We start from the raw sequence: 24845 nt of genomic DNA, 5'->3' as shown, positions 1-24845 counted from the left end.
ATTTTTTAATCCCTTTCACTAGTTAATTATTCGACTGTTTTGAAGGGAGAACATTATGAGCCGAACGTTTAGAACATTTTAGAGAAGAAAATTCTACTACTGCGGTGAAGAAGTATAAACATCTATCAGAGTTTACAGAAAAAAATCTATAATTATAATTTTTTGCATTTAATTTTATTGGAAATAGAAATTTGAGGTGTCATTTTTAACTGATTTGATAACAATTAATCACTAGATTCGATCTCATTAAAGCATCTGTATAAACGAGTATGAAAACGTTATGAAATTCTATTGAATACGCACTCGATCTCTATGAGGAGTCTATTCTAATTATATTAAAGCAGCACTAAATAATTACATTTGTTTAAACCCTATCATAAAATTATAAACTTCAACGAAGTCCGTTGATTGTAATTTTTCTGCATAAATTCGTGTACAATCTTTATATAACGATAAAATGAAAGAAAAAAGTGCCTAAAGTTCTACGAACAATTCAAATCTATCGTTCACTATATACAAAAATATCCTTTGAAAAATGCAGAACAAAATTTAATTTTGTTTATTGAAACTCATGCGTAAAATAAATAAATAGAATTCCCTTAGATTTCGGATGAAAATTCAACAAAATTTCATAGAGACAACTTATCTATTGAATTCTTTTCGTGCATTCCTTCATTTCATTAAATTTGTTAACAATTAAATTCTGTTTGTTTCTTAAAATAATGCAGAGGTTTTCTTTCACAACTGAATTAACAGGAAAATACTTATGATTTCCTGAGATGATTCACTCAAAATTCGTACTGCGTTACGTAAATAAAGAGTTTGGCAACTGCACTTCCAGCAAAAGCTGTATCATGATATATCTCCATACTGAGATCGAGTTCAATCTCCTGTGGTCCAGGAAGGCTCTTCGTTAAGACAAGTACAGCTTGTGAGGGTGAGGGTTTCCTGAGGGCGAAACATGACTCAGTGGCTCGAGTCACTCCTGGAGGTGCTTGAGCATTGATGAGGGCCATGCTGAACCTCACTATTGATCCTGGCAAGTGAGTTCCCCTCATCGTGAAGAGCTCCAACTGTCGGGAACGAGGTATTGGGAGGAGACTGACAAATGTTATAAAGTTGAAGGAATAGTGGGAGGGTAATTGATAGCAGGAGATATCCCCGGATGGGCAGTAACGGGAGGTGCGGACACACCGGCTGCAAAGAAAAATTAACGTGTTGATGAATTCCACATTTCAAAAATCAAGGGGATTACGATAATTATATAAAAATTATTAAGTAATTGAGTAGTGAAGTGGTAAACGGTGATAAGTTTACTGTGAAGCAGTGGGACCCACCAATACGTCGTTTTGTATCAATATTCAGGGAAAAGAGGATTGACTAAAGTAGATGGTCAGTTCTGGGGGTTGGAGTGACGCCAGTGGCATCGTAGTACCTCAATCCAGGAGAGAGAGGGCGTCAGACGCAGTTCTGGGGCGTCTGCCCGCCAGCCCACTGGACAATTTCTCAGACAGCTCGACTTCGAGAGTGAATTACGGTTTATTACTTCGCTATTGTAAATAATCATTACCAAAAACTAAATTAAAACGATTCATTTTTCTTCCCTCTTTATTGCGATCACTAAAAATAATCGTCAGAAACTGTGATTTTATTATTCAGTCAACAGTGGATGGCAATAGACGTGTCAAGGTTATGTTATGAAATTCTATTGAAGTGAAGTTCTAATGAATTAGTCAATAGTATAATCAGGTGTGGAGTATCCACTTTTTCATGAAATTTTCTATTAAAATGAAATCGACAAAAATCCTGGTTCCCTCCCTGCCCCCGTCCAAAATCCGATCCAACAATTTTCTGTGACTTAACAAGATGTGGAACGCTATATGTTCGATTTTCCACCGAATTTTCTATTTTTAACACACACACTTATTGGCCCTACTTGCTCTGGGTTATCGGTATTGGTTGACTCAATGCTGTTTTTCCTAAAAGGAAAGGAAACATCCCTGCCGGGTTATGGTTTTCGGAAAATGCAAGACCGCTGCAAAGTTTCTTCGGTCTTGGAAAAATCCACATCTGCCAGCAAGCTGGAGGACATTTCGCTACAATGCCAGCACTTCTCGTTTTTGAAAAGGACCGAAATTGCACCCACGGGGAACCTCGGGGCGGTAGTCCCTGGCCTAAGCCCAGATATGTAGGACCTCAAGCATTACTGCCCCTCAATGGTCCGTTTCCCAAATTCACAACGGATGCCATTACAATCAAAAGAACATCTGATGGAATTTAGGACTCAGCGAGGTACCGATTTCCATGATTCGGTTTCCATATTTATGTTTGGTAATATTATCGAATCCCGGTGCTCAATATAATGTGTCGCCCACGCAAAGGATATTTGCGGAGTATGACCTTTTGGGATGCCATTTTGAATGGTTTGGCAACCATGCACACAACCAGGAACACACACCACGCACTTGGCATTATCATTACTTCAAGTACACCTGTACAACCTCAACTGGTGGTCCGTCTAGTAGAGATAGAACCATCTCGAGGTTTTGGTCCCCAGTGAAGTGCACACGAAGCACAATCGTATTTCAAATGCGTTCGAGCGTGTCGGGAGGGTCCCAGTTGGACTCAGGGTCCGCGGGTTCGTCATGCTCGTGGTCCAGGGGGGTTTGCCCCCCCCCCCCCTTTCCACCCTGCGGGGCGGTATTGGTTGACTGGTGACCTATCTCAGATGACCAAAGTTCCTGACCCCAACACCTCCGGCGACACTCGAGGGACACTCAATGCGGTATTATGAAAACAACCTTGCCAGGTTATGGTGTTCGGAAACCTCGCATGGCCTATTAATCTACTCTACTTACATGATAACAAACACTTAGGCCATTACCCACTACCAATGGGGGGTTTGGAAAAATCCATACTGTCAGCCGATTCAGATGGCCGAAGGACACTTAGCAACCATGACGGCGCCGGGTTACAAGTGACTGACGCAGGCATGGCTCCCGCGGGGAACCTCGGGGTGGTGGTCCTTGGTGTCAGCCTGACACCCAGAATGTGAAAGGTGGATAAGGGTATTTGGGATAAAAAGAGGTAGAATAGAAGAAGAGGAAGAAAAGAGACACTCGAGGGACAACTCATCACTTCTTCGGGATTCTTCTTATTTGGATCATGTGACCTCGAATTTAAGACAATTGCCACCTCCGGCCACAGGACTCGCCATCATTCCCCTTCCGCTCATCATACGGTTCGCTCGCAAGTGACTTCTCTCGACCATCGATTATAGTTCGGCGCGGCACGTGCACAATTATTTGGTCATGGCATTCAGTTAAATTGTACCGCACCTAATTAACTTGTTTGTACAGAGCTTTTATAGCGACCTTCTTCGCCACAGTGACGTTTATAATCGACATTAATCATTTATTATAAAAAATAGTGACTCTTAGTGATCAACACGTGCAGTGATTTTTTTCATTCTAAAGAACATCCTCCCGTATCCACTTTCATCTCGCCCATCCTTTAAAAATACTTCCGGAACCAGATCCCAGCTCAATTCCCCTTCTCACGTGTGAAAAATATTGTTAGAATACAACGATGGCCAATACTCTGAATACACCAACAGACACAACGCCACTGGCACTCCCACAAACTACCAATGTAAACACACACACATAATCCCCGAATATTGTAGTTAGTCGATCTCAATATACTAAACCAAGCAGACGTGCCTCGTTTACGTTTATCTATCTGAGTTATATTTATTCCAATCGTTCCTCACATAATCTGGCTTATGCGATTGACTTCTCAGTGTACTGATCAAGGGATTCAATAAATATGTATTGAATTCTTCAATAGAACTGCCTGAAAAATGATGAAAGATGTATCAGAAAGTGTTCAATCAGTCGACTTACTTCTTCCTCTCCTGATCCCGATGATATCCCGAAGGACACTGAATCCTATTGCACCTGTACCCGCCCCTGGTGTTCTGACACATCTCACTGGGATCCCTGCAGACAACTCCAGCAGCGCACTCGTCGATATCCTGACAAGTCCTTCCATCCTCGCCGAGTCTGTAGCCATCTGGACACCTGCAGGCGTAGCTTCCTGGAGTGTTATCGCAGAAGCCGACGCACAGATTATTATCCTTGAACATCTGGCACTCGTCGATATCGCTGCAGGACCGATTGTCATTATTGAGACTGTAGCCAGGTTTGCAGACGCAGCTGTAGCTCCCCCAGACATTGATGCAGTCGTGCTGGCATATTCCCGGGTGCCTTTGACATTCATTGATGTCCTCGCAGCCGTTGCCACCTTCGATCCTCTCGAAACCGGAATTACAAATGCACCTGAAGGATCCAACAGTGTTCTCACATTGTCCAGTGGCACCGCAGATGTTCCTGGCGTAGATGCTGCACTCGTCGATGTCCACGCAGTTTCTGTTGGATGTTAGGGCGTGTCCTGGGGGACAGGCGCAGACGTAACCACCTGGACGATTCTCACAGGTCTGTCTGGCGTTGCACTTGTGAGTGCCGTCAGAGCATTCGTCGATGTCGACGCAGTGAGCGTTTGTTTTTGGGTCCAGAGTGAAACCAGCACCGCATATCACTGATGAGAGGCACTGATAGGAGCCGATGGTGTTGATGCATTGTTGGAGAGGGGACGAGCTGCAGGGATTCGATGGGCCTTGAGTGCATTCATCGATATCGACGCACTCCCCTCTACCTGGGAAACAGAAATTATTTTTATGATATACGAGACGACCAAATGCGCGCTCTGCGAAAGTTATTTGAATTTTCCGCGGTGAAAAGTGAGCGATTGGGAAATAGTCGAACGCGTGAAGTTAGAGGGATTAATGTGATTGTGGGTTCGTAAATAGGATGTGGGTGTCAGCCTATTGGTTTCGGCTGGGGATTGACGTGTAGAAAATGGCGGATTTCATATTGTTAATGTGAGATTATGAAGAATGGAGAGTTGGGGGAATCCTTGAGGATCGTGACCGAATCTTGTTCCAGAGAGGATTGACTGAAGTAGAGGGTCAGTTCTGGGGGTTTGAGTGACCCCAGCGGCGTCGTAGTACCTCATCCCAGAAGGGGAGGGCGCCACATGCAATGATGGGGTGTCTGTTCTTTTTTAATTGAAAATAATTTTTAATCCTGATCTTACTGCACATAATTCTCATTTTCAGAGTTTCTTTGAAACTGCGAATCAAGAAACCATTCGATTGTTCTATCAAAAAGTTGAAAAAATAATGATAGATCGGTTTGGAATGACGTCTTTCCAATCTCCCTACCCAGCTAGCCAGCGCTGTCGTTGGGTGATTATGAGGGAGAATAAAAAAAAAGTATCGTTGTCAAAGGGTCCATCCTTAGGCTCCTCATAAGCCTTTTACTACTATTGCTTTATGACCTTTTGCTCTGAAAACCTTCCAGTAGATGGCGTAGGGTCAATTTTTCGAATCTCCACGTTCTGGTCGCCGGCGGTCGATACACCAGAGCGTTAGTTGCAGGCGGGCTGCTTGAGTAAACGGATGGACGCAGGGGTATTGGCGATTTTTCCAATGATTCCTCATCCATTGTTCTTCTCTCGTCATCCTGTTTTTCTTTTTCTATTCATCTAACTCATTTAGCAGCCCTGTTTCATAACTTTTGTAAGAATTTTGCTAAATGAAAAACGGACCCCGATTTTTTCCCCACCATCCCCCAACCTACTGGCATCTACTGGTCCATCGAAATTCACGGTAGTGTCATCTACCGTGGATCTCTCAAAAAAGGGTCTACCACCCCTTCTGAGTCATCGAGCCTGGCTCGTAAGAGAGGTCTAATGGGGCCCCATAAAAAAACGACCCTCGAAATTAATCCGCTTAGTACTGTCGATGTACTGTCGATCTTTCTACTTTGCCACTGTCGACAGTGCCAGGACAGTGGGTCAGTAATTTTTGTCGACAGTGGCAAGGCAGCAAGTCGGATTTTGGCTAGCTGGGTAATTTTAAATGAAGCATCCTCATATCTTGCTTTCTGCTTATCCTAGTGTTACCTAATTTCAATGAAAAAAGAATATTTCGGTTACGCAGAAGACAACACCTCCATTTTTAATTAGTCCCTCTGACAGCGGGACAGCTACTGAGGAATTGTTGAGTCGGCTAAAGAGCAGACACCTCATCACTGCGTGTGGCACCCTGCCTCGCCTGGGGTGAGGTACTACGATGCCGCTGGGGTCATTAAAACCCCCAGAACTGAGCCTTTACTGGACAGACTCTTTGGCACATTTCACAACTTCAAATTTTTCAACTTTACGTGAATCGTCTAAGTTTCTTTTCTTTTTTTATTCCAATTTGAATTTCGATGTTTACTTTTCCAACCCTCCCCCTCCCCCTCCCTCTCTGTCACTCCCCGACATATTTACCTCCTTGGAAAAACCCTCTCGGACAAGTTCTCTCGGGTTGATTTCGCGAATCGATTACTGAAGTCATCATCGTCGTGGTCGTCGTGACGAGTGTTGATGGAGGACGTGGAGTTGTAATTCTAGGTGAGGGAGTCTGTTGGGAGCCTCTCGGGTTCTTATTGCACCGATAGGAACCTAGAGTATTCCTACAATGGTAACCTTCCCCGCAGTCATGAGTACCCAGAAGACACTCATCATCGTCCTCACAGATTTCGGTGGCTGCGTTGAGAGTGTAGCCTGTACCGCATGGAAGGAATCTCACACAATTGTAGCTCCCTAGGGTGTTGTCGCATCTCTGGGTTGACAGGCAGTCGTTTGGAAGTTGACACTCATTTATATCGACGCAGGCCTGAAATGAAAATGAGAGTCCAAGGAAGTAGTGGAGTAGGTGAAGAAACGGTTGGGAAAATGTGGCGCAGTCAACAAATTTCGATGAAAACTTTTTCGAAATATAAATCATGCGATCGATTTATGGACAATTCGAACAATTTTCAAGTAAAATTTTTAATAGCTTTTAGTCTTTTGGGATATAAAATTGATAGAAAATATTCTCTAAGCAATTATTCGAATTAGATCTTCTTATGTAATTTATTTTGCTGAAAAATTTTGGTTGGAATTTATTCTGCTCAAAGTTTTCAAGTTTTTGAACTTAATTTTTTTAATAAAAGTAGAAGAAAATAGAATGAATGAATTTTACAGAATAGTTTCTACTGAATAGTTTAATAAAATCAACCAAAATATATATACAGTTGAATATAATTCCAGTAGTGTTTATCCAATTAGCCAATTAATCAATTAGCCAATTTCTCAATCGAACTTAAAAAATTCTCCACAAAAGGGCCTCACCGTAGAGTGGGACACATTGACACGCTACTCGGTGAGAGAATCAGGAACATTCCGTATTTCAAAAGAAGAATATTAAATTACCAGTGTCACAATACCCCACGTGAGAATGTTAATAACATGAAAAATATTCACATGAATATTCTCAAAATGAAAGAAATATTTATTATTGATTTTAAAAAAGTAACTTTTGCTTTCCTTCATTTCTTTACTTGTACTCGGCGCGGTAAACCTGGGACTCGAATTCCCTTCGGCAATCCTCGTCTTCGGCTTACCATGCCTCCTGCAGCAAACTTCACACTAAGCGAGCCTATCAGGTTCTGGTGTTTATTCATAAATTGGCTGATTCGAATTCGTTGACCTTTTCTATCAAATTTTTTCATTCCTGAATATCTACCTCACACTTTTTGGTTGAAATTTTCGGAGGACTTTCTTCAAATTTTAATTGACAGTCTGCCTTAAAATGTTAATTGACAGCCTGCCAAAATCCTTTTTGAAAAGATGTCCTCCTTTTGCGTTTATGTTTTGACAAAAAGAAATTGGACAAAACTGGAAATATAATCAATTACTCAAAGACAATGAACAGAAATGAGAAACATCAGGCAATTATCACATTCCAGTTGAGCTAATAAACAATTATTTTAATGAATCAATCGAATGATTTTAAAATTAGCCAGCCCTAGGAGCATGTATCAACCCACTAATAATTACGCAAGAAAAAGAACATCCTGGTTTAAGGGCGAAAAGTTGATTCGTAAGACCATATCATGGGTAAATAGAGCCAGGGCTAACCATCATAGTCTAGCAGAATCACTGGCGCGGGTTGGGATCATTAGCTCACCAAGCTGTAAATGTGGACACGAGAACGAGAATATCGAACACGCCCTCTGGGAGTGTTCATTGTATAATGGTGCTAGACAAATAATGATTAAAAAATTATGCGACCAAAAGTTTTTTCCACCGTATTATTCTGGAGAATTTTTGGCCAGACTGGAGAAAAAATCTATTATGATCATTAGTGAATTTCTAGAAAAATGTTCGATAAGAATTTAAGCAATATAACCTTCTTGTATCCTACCATTTGTATACAAATTAAACCGACCAGGTTTAAAACTGTTTAATAATAAAAAAAAAAAACCACTAATAATCATCAACAAGTCTTATTGGGTGAGTATCCTCACCCTAAAGGTTTCCTCATCCCCATAATTACCTGAGTCAAATTATCTCGTCTGAATCCAGTGCGACAATTGCATACATAACTCCCCACATTATTAACGCACTCTTCATTACTCGTGCAGACATCCTGGATCTCCTCGCACTCGTTAATATCAACGCACCCTCGATGCCTCACGTATCTCTGTCCTGAGGAGCACTCCATGGGGCCAGAAGTGGGTAAAGTTTGCTGGCGAATTGGTTCCTTAGTGATCGGAGTCGGTGCCTGGGCACAACTGTAACCCCCAGGTTGATTGTAACACACCTCGTGGCCACATATGTCTGTCTTCTCTCGACATTCATCGATATCTGAATAAAATCGCCTGTCAATTATTGGTTCATCAAGGAACCTAATCAATACTTCTAGCTAATTATAACAATCAGAGGACCAGGAACAATCCACAAGACGAAAGACACTTAGCAAGCATTACCCTCAACTTTCGATCAATCTTTGAATGATTCCAGAATTTATGATGGAGAACATCTTCATCTTTTTTATAGAAAACCTACCTTGACATTGTCTTCTCATAACATCATACCGATACCCTGGTGGACAGGCAGGTTTGTTCCTCTGCGGGGCGACAACTTCAACCGGTCGTTCGCACCTGAAAGAGCCCTTCAAGTTAATACACTTCTCCTGCAGACGATGATCGCAGGGAGTGACCGCAGGACTTCTGCATTCATCGACATCCTCGCAGCTTCTGGTGACCAGCGAGTACTTGTACCCATCCTCACACTCCGGTAGACGAGTGATGCAGTCAAATCCACCAGGTTTGTTGACGCAGTACTGGTGATACTCAAGTCGACAATTATGGAGATTCTCCAGGCACTCGTCGACGTCGGCGCAGGTTCTGTCGAGCCCCCTGCGATATCCCAGGGAGCATGGAGGCACTGGGAGACAGGCGAACGAGCCGTTTGTGTTGTGACAGAGATGCGTTGGTTGCGAGCAATTGTGACGACCCAGGAGACACTCATCCACGTCCTGACAGGCCTTCGAGAGTCTGTCGAAGTACCACCCTGAGTTGCAGAAGAGGTGACAGTCGTATCCACCGAGACGATTGACGCAGCGCTCATGTTCCTGACAGACTGGACCCTCTGAGCACTCGTCGATGTCCACGCATTTGAAACCGTTGAATCGATAACCAGGAGGACAGAGTCTTTTCAAGGTCTGGAATAATAGTTGTACGTTGTGATGAGGCAGATCATCAAGACGGGAAGTTTATATAGCGTTCCACATTTCTTGTGACGTCATAGGAGTCGTTGGATAGGATTTTGGATGAGGTAGGAAGAGGAACAGGATAATTCTCCATATGATTTTTGAAAGAAAAAGAAAAATTACTGAAAAAATGGATAGTCCAGACCGGGATTTGAACCCGGGACCTTCCGATTATGCATCGGGGTCTTTTGCACCCTTCCCCCACCCCTACAGCTACCATTGGGGAACATCACTCCCTAGTAAACTCCTAGCCCTCTCCCCTAAACCTTCGCCACAGCACTCAGTTGCCTCATTGCCGAGGCCACGGTATCCAGAGCAGAAGGACACCACGTGACGCAACATCAGGTGATGAGTCGTCAAGGGATTCCCCCCCCCCCCCCTCAAGAGAGATAATTGATTTTGAAGTGTTGCATACCCACTATAAACCCTAGTAGTTTCCCAAAACCTTACTTCTGTCATCGAGATGTCTCATTCAGAATCATTCCTGCTCTCCAATCATTTTATTACTATAATCCGCACATTTTCGAATTCCTCACGTTCCCTACTTAATTGGAATCTCCGGGCAAATCTGTCATAACGTTCCTCAAACGACTTTCCCGAATACCTCCGTACGTGGCCTTTCTCATTTCTCCCTACCTCCCAAGTTTAGCCCTTAAAAAACATTCCTTCGTTAATTTTGGCTAATTAAAGATTTGGGCCTTTCTCCTTCCAGTTCCTCTAACCTCCTGACTAACTGGCTAAGTACTTTGTAAAATGCAGTTTTAGAATCAGAAGACAGAACAGTTTTGCCCCTCGAATTGAATTAGCCAGCTAGAGCTGAAGTTTGTGCTAGTAGACTCGAAATAACGATTTTTCAAAGAGAAATGACTTTTACGTTTTGGAATCCAACAGAAGAGTGATTCCAAAGTGGATAATGTTTGTGATGATTAGTGTACGGGATTTGTCGGAAATGTCGTCATAATTTTTTAAAAATATTGAGCTGCTCAGGAGAACTATTTAGTTTCTCAAAATGATATTGTTTTTGTTTATATGTCGTTCGGAATTCACTTGAAAAAATTGGTCCACTCGTGTTTTCAGCTGAAGATACGAGAATAAATTTGAATTTGCTTTTCTCCTCTCCCTCTCCGGGTGACTCTCGATTCTCGAATGTTGTTCCTCGGGCTAGTCTGGCGTAGAACGCCCTGGTATAGAGTCAAGCTAAGCTTCTTCGATTTTTGCAATACCCGTTAACCCACCAAATATACAAGTCGCACTCTATTAATAATAAAGTGCCATTAGAAGCATTAATAACGTGTTCACTGATTATTGACCTTCGTGTCACAGACTTTTCCGTCTCCTCACTGGTCAAACTGCATCGAAAATCCACGAGATCAATTGAATACATTAACATATACTATCAGCACACACCTTAACAGTTGGATATTGATTCTGTGGAAGGAGAAGGCGACTGTCGTTCTGTGAATTTCCTCCATCTTCAATTAGATTTTGTTTCTGCGGCAAGAGAAGGCGGCTGTCGTTCTGCGAACTCCCTTCATGGTCAGTTGGATATTGTTTCTGTGAGACGAGAAGACGGCTGTCATTCGCTGAACTCCCTCCAGGTTCATGTCGAAGCTTCTGTGAAAGAGGATCAGATTTTTTAAAGTAATGCCTAAAGAGACTTCCACGATTATTCTGTTAGTATAATGAAAATTAGTCACGTGACTTAGTAAACTTCTCTTCTCATTCATGATTGCTTAATAAAATGAAAGCTCAACCTGACCATTGCCTTACTATGTCTGTTTGTTCGAGCATAATTGTGAGTTTGAGGATATTCTCCAACATATGCAAAGAAATACAAAATGCCAAGTACCACATAGCTACCCCATGTGACTTGAAATAATGTGTGTGTGAGATTAATTATCTTATCCCGCGCACTATTGGAGGTATTGAATTAACTTCACTCGAAAGAATAAAGGACTAAAATTATTTGATATAATATTATCATAAGCAAAATTTGGGCGAGAGTAAAGAGTTGGAGCAATCTGACGTCCAGCTTCTATATTGTCTTCATCAGCATTCGATTCGGTCTTAAACAAAGTGTCTCTCAAACTAGTCGTTAGAAGCAATAAAGTCTTTAACCTTTATGGAACAGACGGATTCTCAAATTCCAATGTTAATGGCTTTTCGTGGCGTAGAGTCATAAAGGTAGGGACAGACTGTAAACGACTGTATGTCTGTGAATATGTCAAAGAAGTTATTGAAGTGGTTCGTCGCGGGTCTGTCTTTGGTCTGTTTACCAATCGGAAGAGGGATGACCATAGAACATTCTCGAAGGGACTAATTTATTTTCTTTCTCCCTCTCCAGGTGGCTCTCGGCGTTCGAGAGTTTTGTTCCTCAGGTCAGTCTGGCGTAGAACGCTGCATTGAAAAGTCGTACTAAGTTTTTCTATTTTTTTGTATCATACGCGTTAACCCACCCAGTCTACGAGTACCACTCACATATTAATAAAAGGGGCATTAATTAATAGTGATAACGTGTCCAATATTTATTGACCTTCGTCTAACCGTTGTTCTCCTCTCCTCATTGATCATAAGAGATGAATCGATAACTTTAACAGAAATCCTGATGTCAGAAAATGAAAAATTGGTCACAGTCCTTCATAAATCAAAATTCAGAAGCAAGCAGGCTACTTCAAGGTTTACTGTTGATGAGAGCTAGCAAAGATACCCTGATAAATTGAATACATTAATACATTAACAGGGTATTTGACCCCGTAAAAAGGTCAGTAAAATGGGTTCCGCTCGGAACATCATCATGCATGCATGCATGTTTTTGATTATCTCAAAAACATTGCGGCTTTAAAATGATCCAAAATCATCCCAAAAACATGCATGCATGCATTTCAATGTTCGCGGATATATTTGCTATTGGGTTTTTTACTATCGGATATTTTCGAATTGGATATTTTTAACTGGATATTTTGGACTGGATATTTTCGACCGGATATTTAGACGTGGTCCCCGAACGACGCGAGGTTGCGCCTCAAATTATTTATAATAAATTAAGTGCATCCCCCATCAGTCTAACGTGTCTCGTGTCTTTTTATTTTCCCCACCGATCCCAAATCGGCACCGCATCCTCGTCTCCATCTCAAACAGGCGCCACTCTAACCTCCAGAACTGAGTCTCTACTTTAGTCAATCCTCTTTGATGAAAAGCATAAATTCATGTGAATTGTACTGAAATAAGAATAAACAGTTTTGTAACGTACCTCGGAAGTTCGATGTTGTTCTTGTGAGTCCACAAGACGGTTCGTTTTCTCTGGCATTTCTCCGTTCGCATTATTATTGGAAATTTCGTTGGCATTGATGCTCTCCACTTCATAATCGTTGTCTGAGCGAGGCGTCTCGCGTCTAAGGCACTTGTATCCCCCAGGACTATTGACACAAGTCGGTTTATCACTGGGGCAGATGACCCTGTTGGTTGCACACTCATCTATGTCTTTGGAGGAATCAGGATTATTAGTTGCTGGAGACGATTTGGGGGAAAAGATACTCAAATGCAGGACGGTCCGAGTTTTGTCATGCTACGTGCACCTATTAGTTTTCGGAATTGATGAAATGTTATGCGGAGCTGGAGAGAGAAAACACAGTTTTAGTGCTAGCAACATAATATAGCTCTGATTTTCAGGGGGATTTCATTGATTTCCAGGTGTCACTAGTTATTGAGGTGAGTGAACCAATTTAGTCATGGGTTTCGAAAAACTGAAGATCGTTCTCCAAAGTTCAGTAATTTCACGCCCAGAAGAGGAAAAACGTGTCGACAAATGCGTGCGATAAACACTTTCAGTAGTTCTATTGCGAAATAGACGAACAATCTGGAGGATGTGGTGACGAGATCCTCCTGGGAGTCTTCAAAGTTTTTCGAAAATTGATTTCTTTGAAAATTTGTTATTTCTGGGGTGGGGTGTAAAACTCAATAATTACGCAAACCACAAGTAGTTGAAAATCAATTTATGAAATTTCCAATCAATTTATGAAAATTTCAATCAATTTATGAAATCAATTTATGAAATTGGAAATCGATTTATGAAATTGACAATCAATTTATGAATTTGCCAATCAATTTACGAAATTGCCAATCCATTTATGAAATTGTCAATCAATTTATGAAATTTCCAATTAATTTATGAAATTGCCAATAAATTTATGAAATCGAAAATCAAATTATAAAATCGGAAATCAATTTATGATACCGCGCCCCTGAAAATCAAAACTTACGTGTCTCTCTACAGATAGAGTTCACGGGAATTTAATTACCGATGCAGATTCCCAGACTCTGACTGAAGGTGAAGCCCCTACTGCATTGGACATCGCACTCATAGGCGCCTTCTGTATTTCGACAGAATTCTACTTCCGGGAGACAGCCATGGAGACCTTCTGCGCACTCGTCGACGTCTGCGGAAGTTTCATTACACTTGTTATTGAAAATTAGAAATAGGCGCGTACTACATGTACAAATGTCACATTAGGAGATTTGAAATGTCGTGGAGTTGAGAGTAAACATTTCAGATATTTGAGATTAATTTTTAAGAGGATTGGGTTTTGCAATTTTTTAGGATCTCGTGATCTTCGATAAAAGTCACTGGATTTTGAGTAATAACTCGTGTTTATGTCTCGATTCTGTTCACGAGTGTCTCTTATCGTGCAGATCGTGTCGACGTCCGTTGGAGTTTGATTCGATTTTGGTAGATTTCGACTACAATTATTTGAATTGTTTATTATACTTTACTTGGGCTTTCATATAGTTGAATTTCCCCTATCACCTGCTATTCAACTTTATTGGGCCTAATTTATGTAATTATTCGATGTATTTATTTTATTCTGTCGCAGAAGGTGTGTTTTCTGTTTAAATTTCAATAGTTTCGTCAAATTACAATAATTTGTGTTTTTATTACTCAACTGGGATTTCCCCCGAGAATTGTTTGATTGAAAGTTAAATCTTTTAATTATTTTAGTGGGAATAAAATTCATCTATTACTCCTTCATTATAGTCGGGCATTTCCCAGGATTTTATGGTGGACCAATTGCTATGGTTTTTACTCCTCCGAATGATTTTATTGTGGACCAATTTTTATGATTCTTAATCCTTCGAGTGATTTTATTGTGAACAAATATTTATGGTTCCTAATCCTTCGGATGATTTTACTGCTACTCTCTATCATAAAGAAATTGAAGTTCTAGAATCTCTCCATGGTCCGTGCGTTCACATAAAGAGTTTCGTCTTATTTGATTTCAAGTTAGTTCCGTTGGTTTCACCCAAGTGTCAAGATTCTATAATTATTGAATCACCAGTTGATCAGGCTAAGTTCTTACACTTATTCTATCAGTTGTATCTCTTTATGAGTTACATCACTCCCGGTTACACTCCCTTTTCTATATAATTAAATTCAGTCTTCAGTTTTTAAATAATACAGTTTTCGGTTTAAAAATAAAATTGTTTGATCCATTAAATGTAATTGTGATTTTTTTCAAGTAAATCAGTGAAACAAATAAAGACAATTGCAACAAAACTCTCACAATCACCTCCTCAGTGTCCGTACCCTGTGCGAGTGAACACATTTGGTGATCAGAATCATCACTGTTAACCTATTTACCACACAAAGTGACAATATCATCAAAATTATGATATGATAGTGATGAATAATCGTGGTCTCGTCTAGGGGATTAGAACATGTGATGGCATTTTATATCTCTTCTTAAGATGCATTTTGTGTAATTTACCTTTACATATTTTTTCAACGACGTTGAATTTGAACCCAGCAGGACATGATTTTGAAGTAGACAATCCGTGACAAGTGAAACTTCCTTGAGTATTCACACAAAAATGAGTCTCACTGGGACATGCTGTCTTTTCAGGATCAGAACACTCATCGATATCTGGAAAACTCAGTAAATATATGATAGAAGTATTGGAATTTATTGCACTTAAATTGAGTTTAATTAGTCTCAAATTAGGACTTGAATTAAGACACGAAAAATTCCGCACAGCTCAGCCTGGATTCGAACCCAAATCTCCTCGTTTAGCGTCAGATACTGCAAACTGAGCTACGGAAAATTTACCGAAAATTTTGTTTATTACAACTGGGTCCTATCAGAAGCTCGAATCCAATAGAGAAAATTGTGGAGCCTCGAATTCTTGAATTGTCTTAACGTTCGCAGAACAAAACCAAAATTTTACTTTTTTATTTTTTGCTCTGAATGACGAGAAATATTTCGGAAAAATTACGGAACTCGCAGTTCGCTCGCCGATTGCGAAATCGACTGGGAAATTTTACCCGACAGTATCGTAATTTTTCACAGTCGATTCAGTTAAAAATTTGGGAAATTTCAGAAAAAATTCCGTGGCTATTCCACAATCCGTCAATCTAGCCGCCAATCGAAGGCGAGACACTCATGGAACGCAATATAACCGACTTGATTTGGAAAGCAATTAATGAAATTGCCAATCAATCTATGAAATCGGAAATCAATTTATGAAATCGGAAATCAATTTATGAAATTGGAAATCAATTTATGAAATTGGAAATTAATTTATGAAATTGCCAATCAATTTATGATATTATCAATCAATTCATGAAATTGCCAATCGATTTATGAAATTGCTAATCAATTTATGAAATCGGGAATCAATTTATGAAATTGGAAATCAATTTATGAAATTGGAAATCAATTTATGAAATAGGAAATCAATTTATGAAATCGGGAATCAATTTATGAAATTAGAAATCAATTTATGAAATTGGAAATCAATTTATGAAATCGGAAATCAAATTATATAATCGGAAATCAATTGATGATACCGCGCCCCTGAAAGTCGCTAATCGGAGGCGAGACACTCATGGAACGCTCTAGAATCGACTTGATTTTCTTTTCTCCCTCTCCGGGTGCCACTCGATTCTTGAGTGTTGTTCCTCGGGCTAGTCTGGCATAGAACGCCCTGGTATAAAGTCAAGCTAAGTTTTTTCGATTTTTGCAATACCCGTTAGCCCACCAAATATACGAGTCGCACTTTATTAATAATAAAGTGACATTAGAAGCATTAATAACGTGTTCACTGATTATTGACCTTCGTCTCACAGACTTTTCCTTCTCCTCACTGGTCAAACTGCATCGAAAATCCACGAGATCAATTGAATACATTAACAATAATGAGATTATCTGATTACCTCTGCATGTGTGAACCTCTTGATCCCATTGGTAACCAGGTGGACACGTTTCTTGTCCGGCATCCTCGTGCTCCACGTAATCCTTTGGTCCTATTATTAGGAGAGTATTTCAACAAATGCATGAGCCACCTCTCTTCATACTCCAGAGTTAAAGAATCCTTGTCATACCCACCGATATCTCGGTACCATAAACTCAATCAATTGGCGCAGCAAAGCATTCCACAGTGGACATTGCATAGACAACAATTGAGACAGACTAGTCTGAGGGATTAATTACGTACCATTGCAGAGATTAGTGGATGGGTTGTAACGATAGCCCAGGGGACAGTGCATTGAGGCTAGTGTTGGGGTGACTCCAGGCATCGCCAGGGTTGTTGGTGACTGGGTGGACATCGCTGAGGAAGAGGAGGATTCGGTGATGGAGCCATCGGTGCGACAGGTTTTTTCGTCCTCGAGTAAGACGTACCCAGTGGGACAGGCGCAGGTGTACGATCCTTTGGTGGGGACGCATATGTGGGAGCATAGGAGACCCTTGAACATCTGGCATAAGTCGTCAGAACCTGGGGGAATCGTTAATTGTATTAGTGATAATTAATTGTTTTTCTAGGTATAAAATACTGATGGTAAAATACGAGATTTATGAGGTAATTTACGGAATTTTGAAAATGTAAATTACGGGTGAAAAAAGGATTTATGATTTTGAAATTACGGAGGACAAATTGGAAAGTTCATAATTGTAAATGTTTTATTGGTTTAGTAGGCGTGTTTAGTAACATTTTTGGTATTCTCGTGGAAGATTCTTGAAAAAATGTCTATGGAAATTGGGGTCAGATGATTCTGAATCATCGGAAATGAAGACATTTCGTGTTGATAATAAAGTTTTTTTATTGCATTTGCGATTTAATTAATCAAGAATTTTATGTGATTAACACCCGGTCGGACCTCATATATTACGTCCTAAACGGAAATAATTTACGTCTTCAAAGTTATAAATTACGGGTTAGAAATCAGAATTTACATTTTCAAACTTTTAATTTACGTTTTATTAGACCTAATTTACGTTTTCAAAAGTACGTTAATTACGTTTTAAATCTCGTAGTTTACGATTAGTTTTTTTCAGTGTTTTTGTTGAAAGTTTGAATTTATTAATTAATCGTGGCAAATTAATCGTGATTTATGCTCTATTGAAGGTATTGAACTGTTTCTTAATTTTTGTCGATTTTTTGTGACAGTTCATTTCGAAGATATGACTCGTTTCAGTTATCGAAGTTGTAATAGTTGACAGGAGAAAGGACACGAGAAATCGAAACCTTGATTAAGGATTATGGATTATTTCTTCCGTCAGCCAAGGTTTACCACAAAAATGATGAATGCGATCCTTCAATCGTAGGTCAATTGAAGATTATTGAACAGATTTTGTGGAAGAGGTCAATAAATTCATTTCTGAGGGAGTAACTGTCAACAGTAAGCGATACTCTTTTTAATTACTGGGTATAATTGCAGATGGTCAGGCTCAAGGATCTTTTTGGTCAGAGTAGAAACATTCATCTAGGATTTTTGCCAAAATTAATTTTCAAAATTGTGAATTTTCCAGCACGTACACACAGACATGATATAAAAACATCGTTTTTTCGTATTTCGTAATAATCTAGATAATTTGCAATTTAAATTATGGAATCAAAAATTTTGGCAAATATGAAACGTCCATTTGGAAGCAAAAACAAAAATTGTTTTAAAAATCTGAAAATTTAGGGAAAAATCAAAACATAAATTGAAATATGAAAAATGGGAACTGTGAAAAGTAAAAAAAATGTTCTCAATGACGAAAAAACGTGAAAATCAATTGAACGTTTTGGAAAAGTTCAAGAAACATAAGGAACAGTTCCAGACTGACAGAAAAATATAATTTGGCCAATCCTACTTGTTTTCGACAAACAAATGCCCTAAATTTCCATTCAAAAATCCGCTTTCAAGTCTTATCAAAAGAATATTTAATTAGCCAAATGATATTTTTCTCTCAGGGCACCATAACAAAAACCAAAAAAACTAAAAACAAAAATATTTTTTCAAACTTTCAGTTTCTTCTTTTTCTCTTTTCACGATCCTATCATTTTTCTACAACTCATATATTGGGAAGAAATAAAAAAAAATATTTACGAGGTGTTGATGCATTCCCTGCACTCGTAGAAGAGGAATCCGATTCCTGTGTAACCGAGATTTCACCAGAATCAGTCGAATCAGTGGAGGTAGTCGATGGAGTGGTTACCGTTGTCTTCACTGTACTTCCAGAAGTTGTGCTCTGGTCATCATTTGTCGTTGGTGACGAGGTGGTTGCCTTCTCACAGCATTCTAAGAAGGCCGAGTCCCAGGGTTTGCCGAACCGAAAGGCTTTGAAAGCACAATTTTGGCCCAGAGATCCACTTAAAATTCCTGAAAAAAATCAGTAATTACTATGGAGAGCATTACGTAATGAGTAGAAATAGTGGTTACAATAAACAATTATCAGCAAATCGTTCCGGGACTAGCTTACTTTATCTCACAGTATGATAAGTATTTCTTTTATTTTCGGTGTTTCCACTTGAGAGTGGAAAACATTTTTATGAGAGAAAATTCTAGGAAGTTTGGGGGTGATGTGTGTGCTCTGTTTTCTGAATGTATACACAGGTGCATCAGTGAGACCATTGTTGATGAGAGAGTCATCAGGTCCAGAGTGTTGTATCCCTTAGTCTTTTAGTTAGTTCCTTTAAGGGAGGAGCCTGCTTTAGAGACTTCAAAAAACCGATTTTTTTTTTGCGTAAATCACTTCCTAAACTATCCAAAAATATGCCTCCAAAATTTCAGAACAAAATTCGGATTATTTCCGGAGATACAGACGAAATAGTGTGCAAGCGTCGAGCAGGTATACGAGCATCACGAAAACTTTGACACGCCATTTCTCGGATTTCCATTTTTATGATTTTTTCAAATTGTTGGACAAGGTAGGAAAAAAATAAACGTCCTATCGAAACGAATCAAAATGCGTTGAATTTGGAATTAAATTCTCTTCCAGGTGAACCTAACATATCTTAAGAAAGTTAACATTAATCCGATTTTTAAACGATTTAAAGTAAATTTTTTTTTAATAAAAATGCATTTTTTTCAATCTGCGAAAAATTGTAGAATTTTTCACTTTTTGTTGAATTTTCGTGGTTAACCTGGGAATTACACTATTGAAAATTAAACATTTCTTTTGTTCTTTTGTTTCACATGAAAATTGCGACCTGCATCTTGCCCACCACACAGAAATTACACACTCGAGGCGCCTCCGTAAATTTCTTCAAACATGAAGAATATCTAATGAATAATAATAAAAAAATTTGAGAAGACTCTTCAAATATATATTTCTTTCCTTTCCAAAAAAATCCTTGAAAATATAGATTTGAAGCCTCTAAAGCAGGCTCCCCCCTTAAGGGGTTATTCTCATGTGATCACTTCAAAAAATCGATTTTTTTTAAATATTTTGACAGTAAAACCTATTGAAAACATACTGTGAAAAATTCAGACCGAAATTCATAGTATTTGATAAGTTACAGCTCATAGTCGCCGACGTGTCGTAAGCGATTGTCTACCAGGCTTTCAACTTTAAACGCGTTTTTCTCGAATCATCATTTTCTGAAACGGTCAAGGTCCTACAAGAAAAAGTATTCAACCGATTGCTTTAAAATTTACATATGTTCTTCTACTCATTTATAGTTATCGTCCCTACCACAATTGTTTATTTTCGACAATATCTTCATATTTTTTTTAAACGATTTGTAACGAAAAAGAACGAGATTTTCGTGATTTTTTTTTTGAAGTTCGATATTTTTTTTTGTTTTTAATGAAATTGATTATATTTGGTAGGGACGATAGCCACAGATCTACTGAATACTAATCCATTCGATTTTTTTAGTTCAGACAACATGAACAGCCGCTATCACCTTGACCAGTGAACTACCTTTTTTTGTTGGGGACTACTTTGACTTTAAAAAAATATATGTTAAAAATGTAAAAAACGAAAAAAAAAAATTTTTTCGTATATTTCAAAATACAAATAAAAATATATTGAAAAATCAACATGATTGAAGTTTGTTGTCGCATAAAAAAAAAATTCCGAAAAAGTGGTAAAATATAGGCGTTCACATGAGAATAACCCCTTAAGGAAACGAAGCAGAGCCATTGGGCCTTTCCACTTTATAAAATAAAATAATAAAAAGGATTCACACGTTACATTATTAAACCATAATCCCATTTCCAATACAGAATATATTTGTTTATGAGGACATAATTAACCTCATACCAAGTTTGCAGCCTTCACAGCAATCCTGTTCGTACCCATCACTCTGTCCACCCCTAGACCCACCAGCATCAGTGCTCTGTGAACAAATGAGGCCCTTCCTCGCCTTCTTCATGCCCTTCTCACAATTCTTCTGATGATTTTCTCTGATACAACAAATATCAACAGTCTCAAGACACATCGCCTGCTCGACCATGGGAACTCCCGCAACTGGGCCTGCAAATTTCTCGCATCTGAGTCCCTCCGATGCCCAGGATGTCCCCAAACTGCAGCACTTCTCGAACTGCTGCTCCAGCCGTCCATTCGCTGCATCTCCTGTTCATTACACATAAACAATCATGATACGTCAATTGTGCGGATTTATCGGAATTCCTATTACTTGAAAGAAATAGTTATCATGTGTCTACAGAAATATCGTTGATTAATTCGCGATAAGAGTAGACGATTTGATCTATATCATCTAGCCTGCATTAACAATCTGGCGCAAGGTTATAAAGTTGTCAACAACAGTGTTATAAATTATCCATAAAATACCGAGAATTAATTACGATTGTTCTTCCCATTAGATTTTAAAGAAAGTGAAGTCACTGTCAGTCGGGGCCACGTGACATCTTCATGACAGTTTCGTGTTGATAATTTCCCTGACTACCGGTGAATTATCGCAGATAATTCCGCAGCAGATTCTCAATTACTGAGAGGAAATTAGAATTTTCCTAATTAAATTTTCTGACAAGAATTTGAAGCGGTTTTTCCAATGGACATTTTGGGCATTTGTTTGTTGGAAATAAATGTAATTGGCAAAATTGTATTTTTTTGTCAGTCATTGTCTCCCACGATTTTGGCAGATTACTGTCACTTTCGAAATTAATCGTGTGATTTCTCGAATGTTCGTCTGGGTATGACAGGGAGTCCACTGCAGCGCTGGAAAATGTAGGGCCCAATTTAATTATCTCGTTTTCTAGAGAACAAAAAAGTCCTGAAATTATTAGATAATTTTACAGCTCAAGGGGATTATAAACGATTATTTTTGCCTTGCGATTTCAACAAGTTAGAGTACTGTTTTTGAAGTGACACCTTCGTGACAGTTTTGTTTACAGGTGTAATTCACCTGTAGCCAGGGGAATTATCAAAGCGATAATTTCGCAGAAGACTTTAATTGTTTTTCGTGAACTGGGCAGTAATTCTCTAAGTTAATTGGTGTACGCATAAGGTGTCACGTAATTACAAAAACTAGTCCTGTGGGTGGTCGAAATCTGAAGGGGGAAAATTATCCTCGAATACCACTTGGGCGTGAGAATTAATCTTATAATTTTCGTCATATTCGCCTGCGTTGCAACGAGAGGAAGAAGTTGGGCCTCAATATCATAAGCAAAACTTGGAAATAGTTTCAACTTGGAACTTAAATTTGAAATTTGATCTTGACACTTGAAATTTAAACTTGAATTTTAAATTTGAATGTTCGACTTGAAATTTAAACTTGACTTTTAAACTGGAAACGTAAATTTGAAACTTAATCGAAAAACTTAAACTTGAATCTTAATTTTGAAACTTCAATTTGAAACTTAAACTTGAAGTTTAAATTGGAGACTTTAACTTGAAAATTAAACTTGACTTTTAAACTGGAAACGTAAACTTGAAACTTAATCTTAAAACTTAAACTTGAATCTTAATTTTGAAACTTAAACTTGAAGCTTAATTTGGAGACTTTAACTTGAAAATTAAACTTGACTTTTAAACTTGTAGCTTGAATTTTTTAATTTGAAACTTAAACTTGAAACTTGAACTTGAAATTATCACATAATTTTCATCTCGACATATTACGATCTAAAATTTCCTGACATGATCAATTTTGATTGCATTTTTTCCTGTAAAATAATTACATATTATGGTTTTTATTCCATTAAATATTATAGTTTTCATTAATATCTGAGTTTAGAAAAAAAGTACTATATGGATTTCAACAAAAACCTCTCATTGAAATGGCATCGTCGATGCATTCTACTGAAATTATTCAGCACCAGTTTTTCCAGCTTTTGGGGTTTGGTTTTTCCTAAGCTCTTCCCTTAGCAAACGGGGGCTCCTAACTTGATCTATCATATATTTGATTTGGAAATGTTTATTGTAGTAGGATCAGTGCTATAACAAAATTAAGTGAATAACAAAATCGATCGGATGAAGCACACATCCAAGCATGCGATTGTACTGATATATCCCAATCTATGGAGGCTCATTAATATTTATTAAATTATCAATAATCATGTGCTCATACTATTATTTACTAACGCTTAACATTCCTCATTAATATTCATTCCTCATTAACAATTCGGCTAATCCAAGGTTACTGTATACAAAACTTCCACGAAAATCGTGCTATAATTTTTGAATCTCGAACAAACACACGTGAAACAATTTCATTTAAAATCTTTGAATTTCCTACGAAAAATTTCATTGAATGTATATTGAAACTCTTCAAGTACCATCAGAATTCAATAAAAAAAATCAAAATATTCTATATCACTTTTCCAAAGAGTTATACAATATTAATGTCATTAGATGTTCATTTTTTTGTGTAGAATTGTTTGGCGTAAAATTTCTATTCATTTCCCCTCATATTCTACTTCGATTCTCATGAGAAAATATTCTAAGAAATTAAAAAATCATACACAACAAGTTTTAATTAAAAAATTTCCACAATTACATGATGACTCGATAGAATTCATCCAAAAAACTGATAAAATTCGAAATAATTTCTCATAAACTTTCCATAAAAATCGACTATAAATTATCTAAAAAAGCGAAACTTTTCGATCCCCTTTTTCTGTGTCAATCCCATCATCGAAAGAATCGACTTTCTTCGATCTACCTAATCCCGAGGAAACCTCCACAACGACATCACGATACAACTCTAGATAACTGTCATCTCTAGGGACGAGAAATTAATTGATCAATTTGGTAAATGTACCTCGTAAATGAATGCAACCGATGACGAAGTAAACGAAGAAGCCAAATGCTTTTATCTCCATGACGTCGACAACAAAAATTCACGTATCAGATACAGCACTGGAATGTGATGAAATACATCAATGAATTCACAAATTGTCAGAAGATGTTCCTGAAGCCGGAGTCAAATTTTCTCCGAAGCACACGTGCTACTGGCAGTAACTGCCAATAACCAACTGGAGCTCTCGCTGGGAGGCTGATCAACTGATGCGATGTTGCTAGTAAGACGTGACGTCGTGTGGTGGAAGATATAACATTCGGTTTTCTTTTGGTTACCGAATACGACACTCCTAACATACTTCTCTTTTTCGTTGACAGCCGATGATTTTTTTTTTCCCTGCCTCGTGCTCATCCGGATGTCCTTGACGGAGCAGATGTCCAACGATCTCTGCAAGCGTGGAGAAACGAAGTCTTTATGAAAAAATTTATATCTTGATGCGAACACTTGTTCTCACCCTTTTTTCATTTGATGGGAGCAAAACAACGTCACATGTGTTGACGGGGAGAGGATACAGACGGGGCCAGACATTTGGGAAACTACGTGATCATCAGCTAGTCTACATTGTAACCTTCGTGTTTTTACTTATGTCACAGAAAGATATATTGGAAGGTCTGGT

General features: G+C 38.7%; 1 protein-coding gene and 1 long non-coding RNA gene across 2 annotated transcripts; one reads left to right on the top strand and one right to left on the bottom strand.

Annotated features, from left to right (window-relative positions):
• Nucleotides 1–152: 152 nt before the first annotated feature.
• LOC135169625 (fibrillin-2-like) lies at nt 153–24392 on the bottom strand. The gene is made up of 14 exons (XM_064134785.1): nt 24191–24392; nt 21232–21543; nt 19071–19343; nt 17195–17473; nt 16914–17003; nt 15469–15624; nt 14005–14142; nt 12957–13186; nt 11114–11320; nt 9001–9658; nt 8489–8799; nt 6397–6784; nt 3906–4716; nt 153–1197 (listed from the first exon to the last, which is right to left on the bottom strand). The coding sequence occupies exons 1-14, from the start codon at nt 24249–24251 to the stop codon at nt 789–791; spliced, it is 4323 nt and encodes a 1440-aa protein (XP_063990855.1). The 5' UTR covers nt 24252–24392; the 3' UTR covers nt 153–788.
• LOC135169636 (uncharacterized) lies at nt 15504–21022 on the top strand. The gene is made up of 4 exons (XR_010300234.1): nt 15504–15636; nt 16827–18377; nt 18992–20593; nt 20845–21022. It is a non-coding gene; the product is annotated as an uncharacterized LOC135169636 (long non-coding RNA).
• Nucleotides 24393–24845: the final 453 nt, after the last annotated feature.

The sequence above is a fragment of the Diachasmimorpha longicaudata genome, chromosome 15, assembly GCF_034640455.1.
Source record: "Diachasmimorpha longicaudata isolate KC_UGA_2023 chromosome 15, iyDiaLong2, whole genome shotgun sequence".
Taxonomy (NCBI): Eukaryota; Metazoa; Arthropoda; class Insecta; order Hymenoptera; family Braconidae; genus Diachasmimorpha; species Diachasmimorpha longicaudata.
The sequence above is the reverse complement of the archived record's forward strand: the minus strand, read 5'-3'. Positions and strand labels throughout refer to the sequence as shown.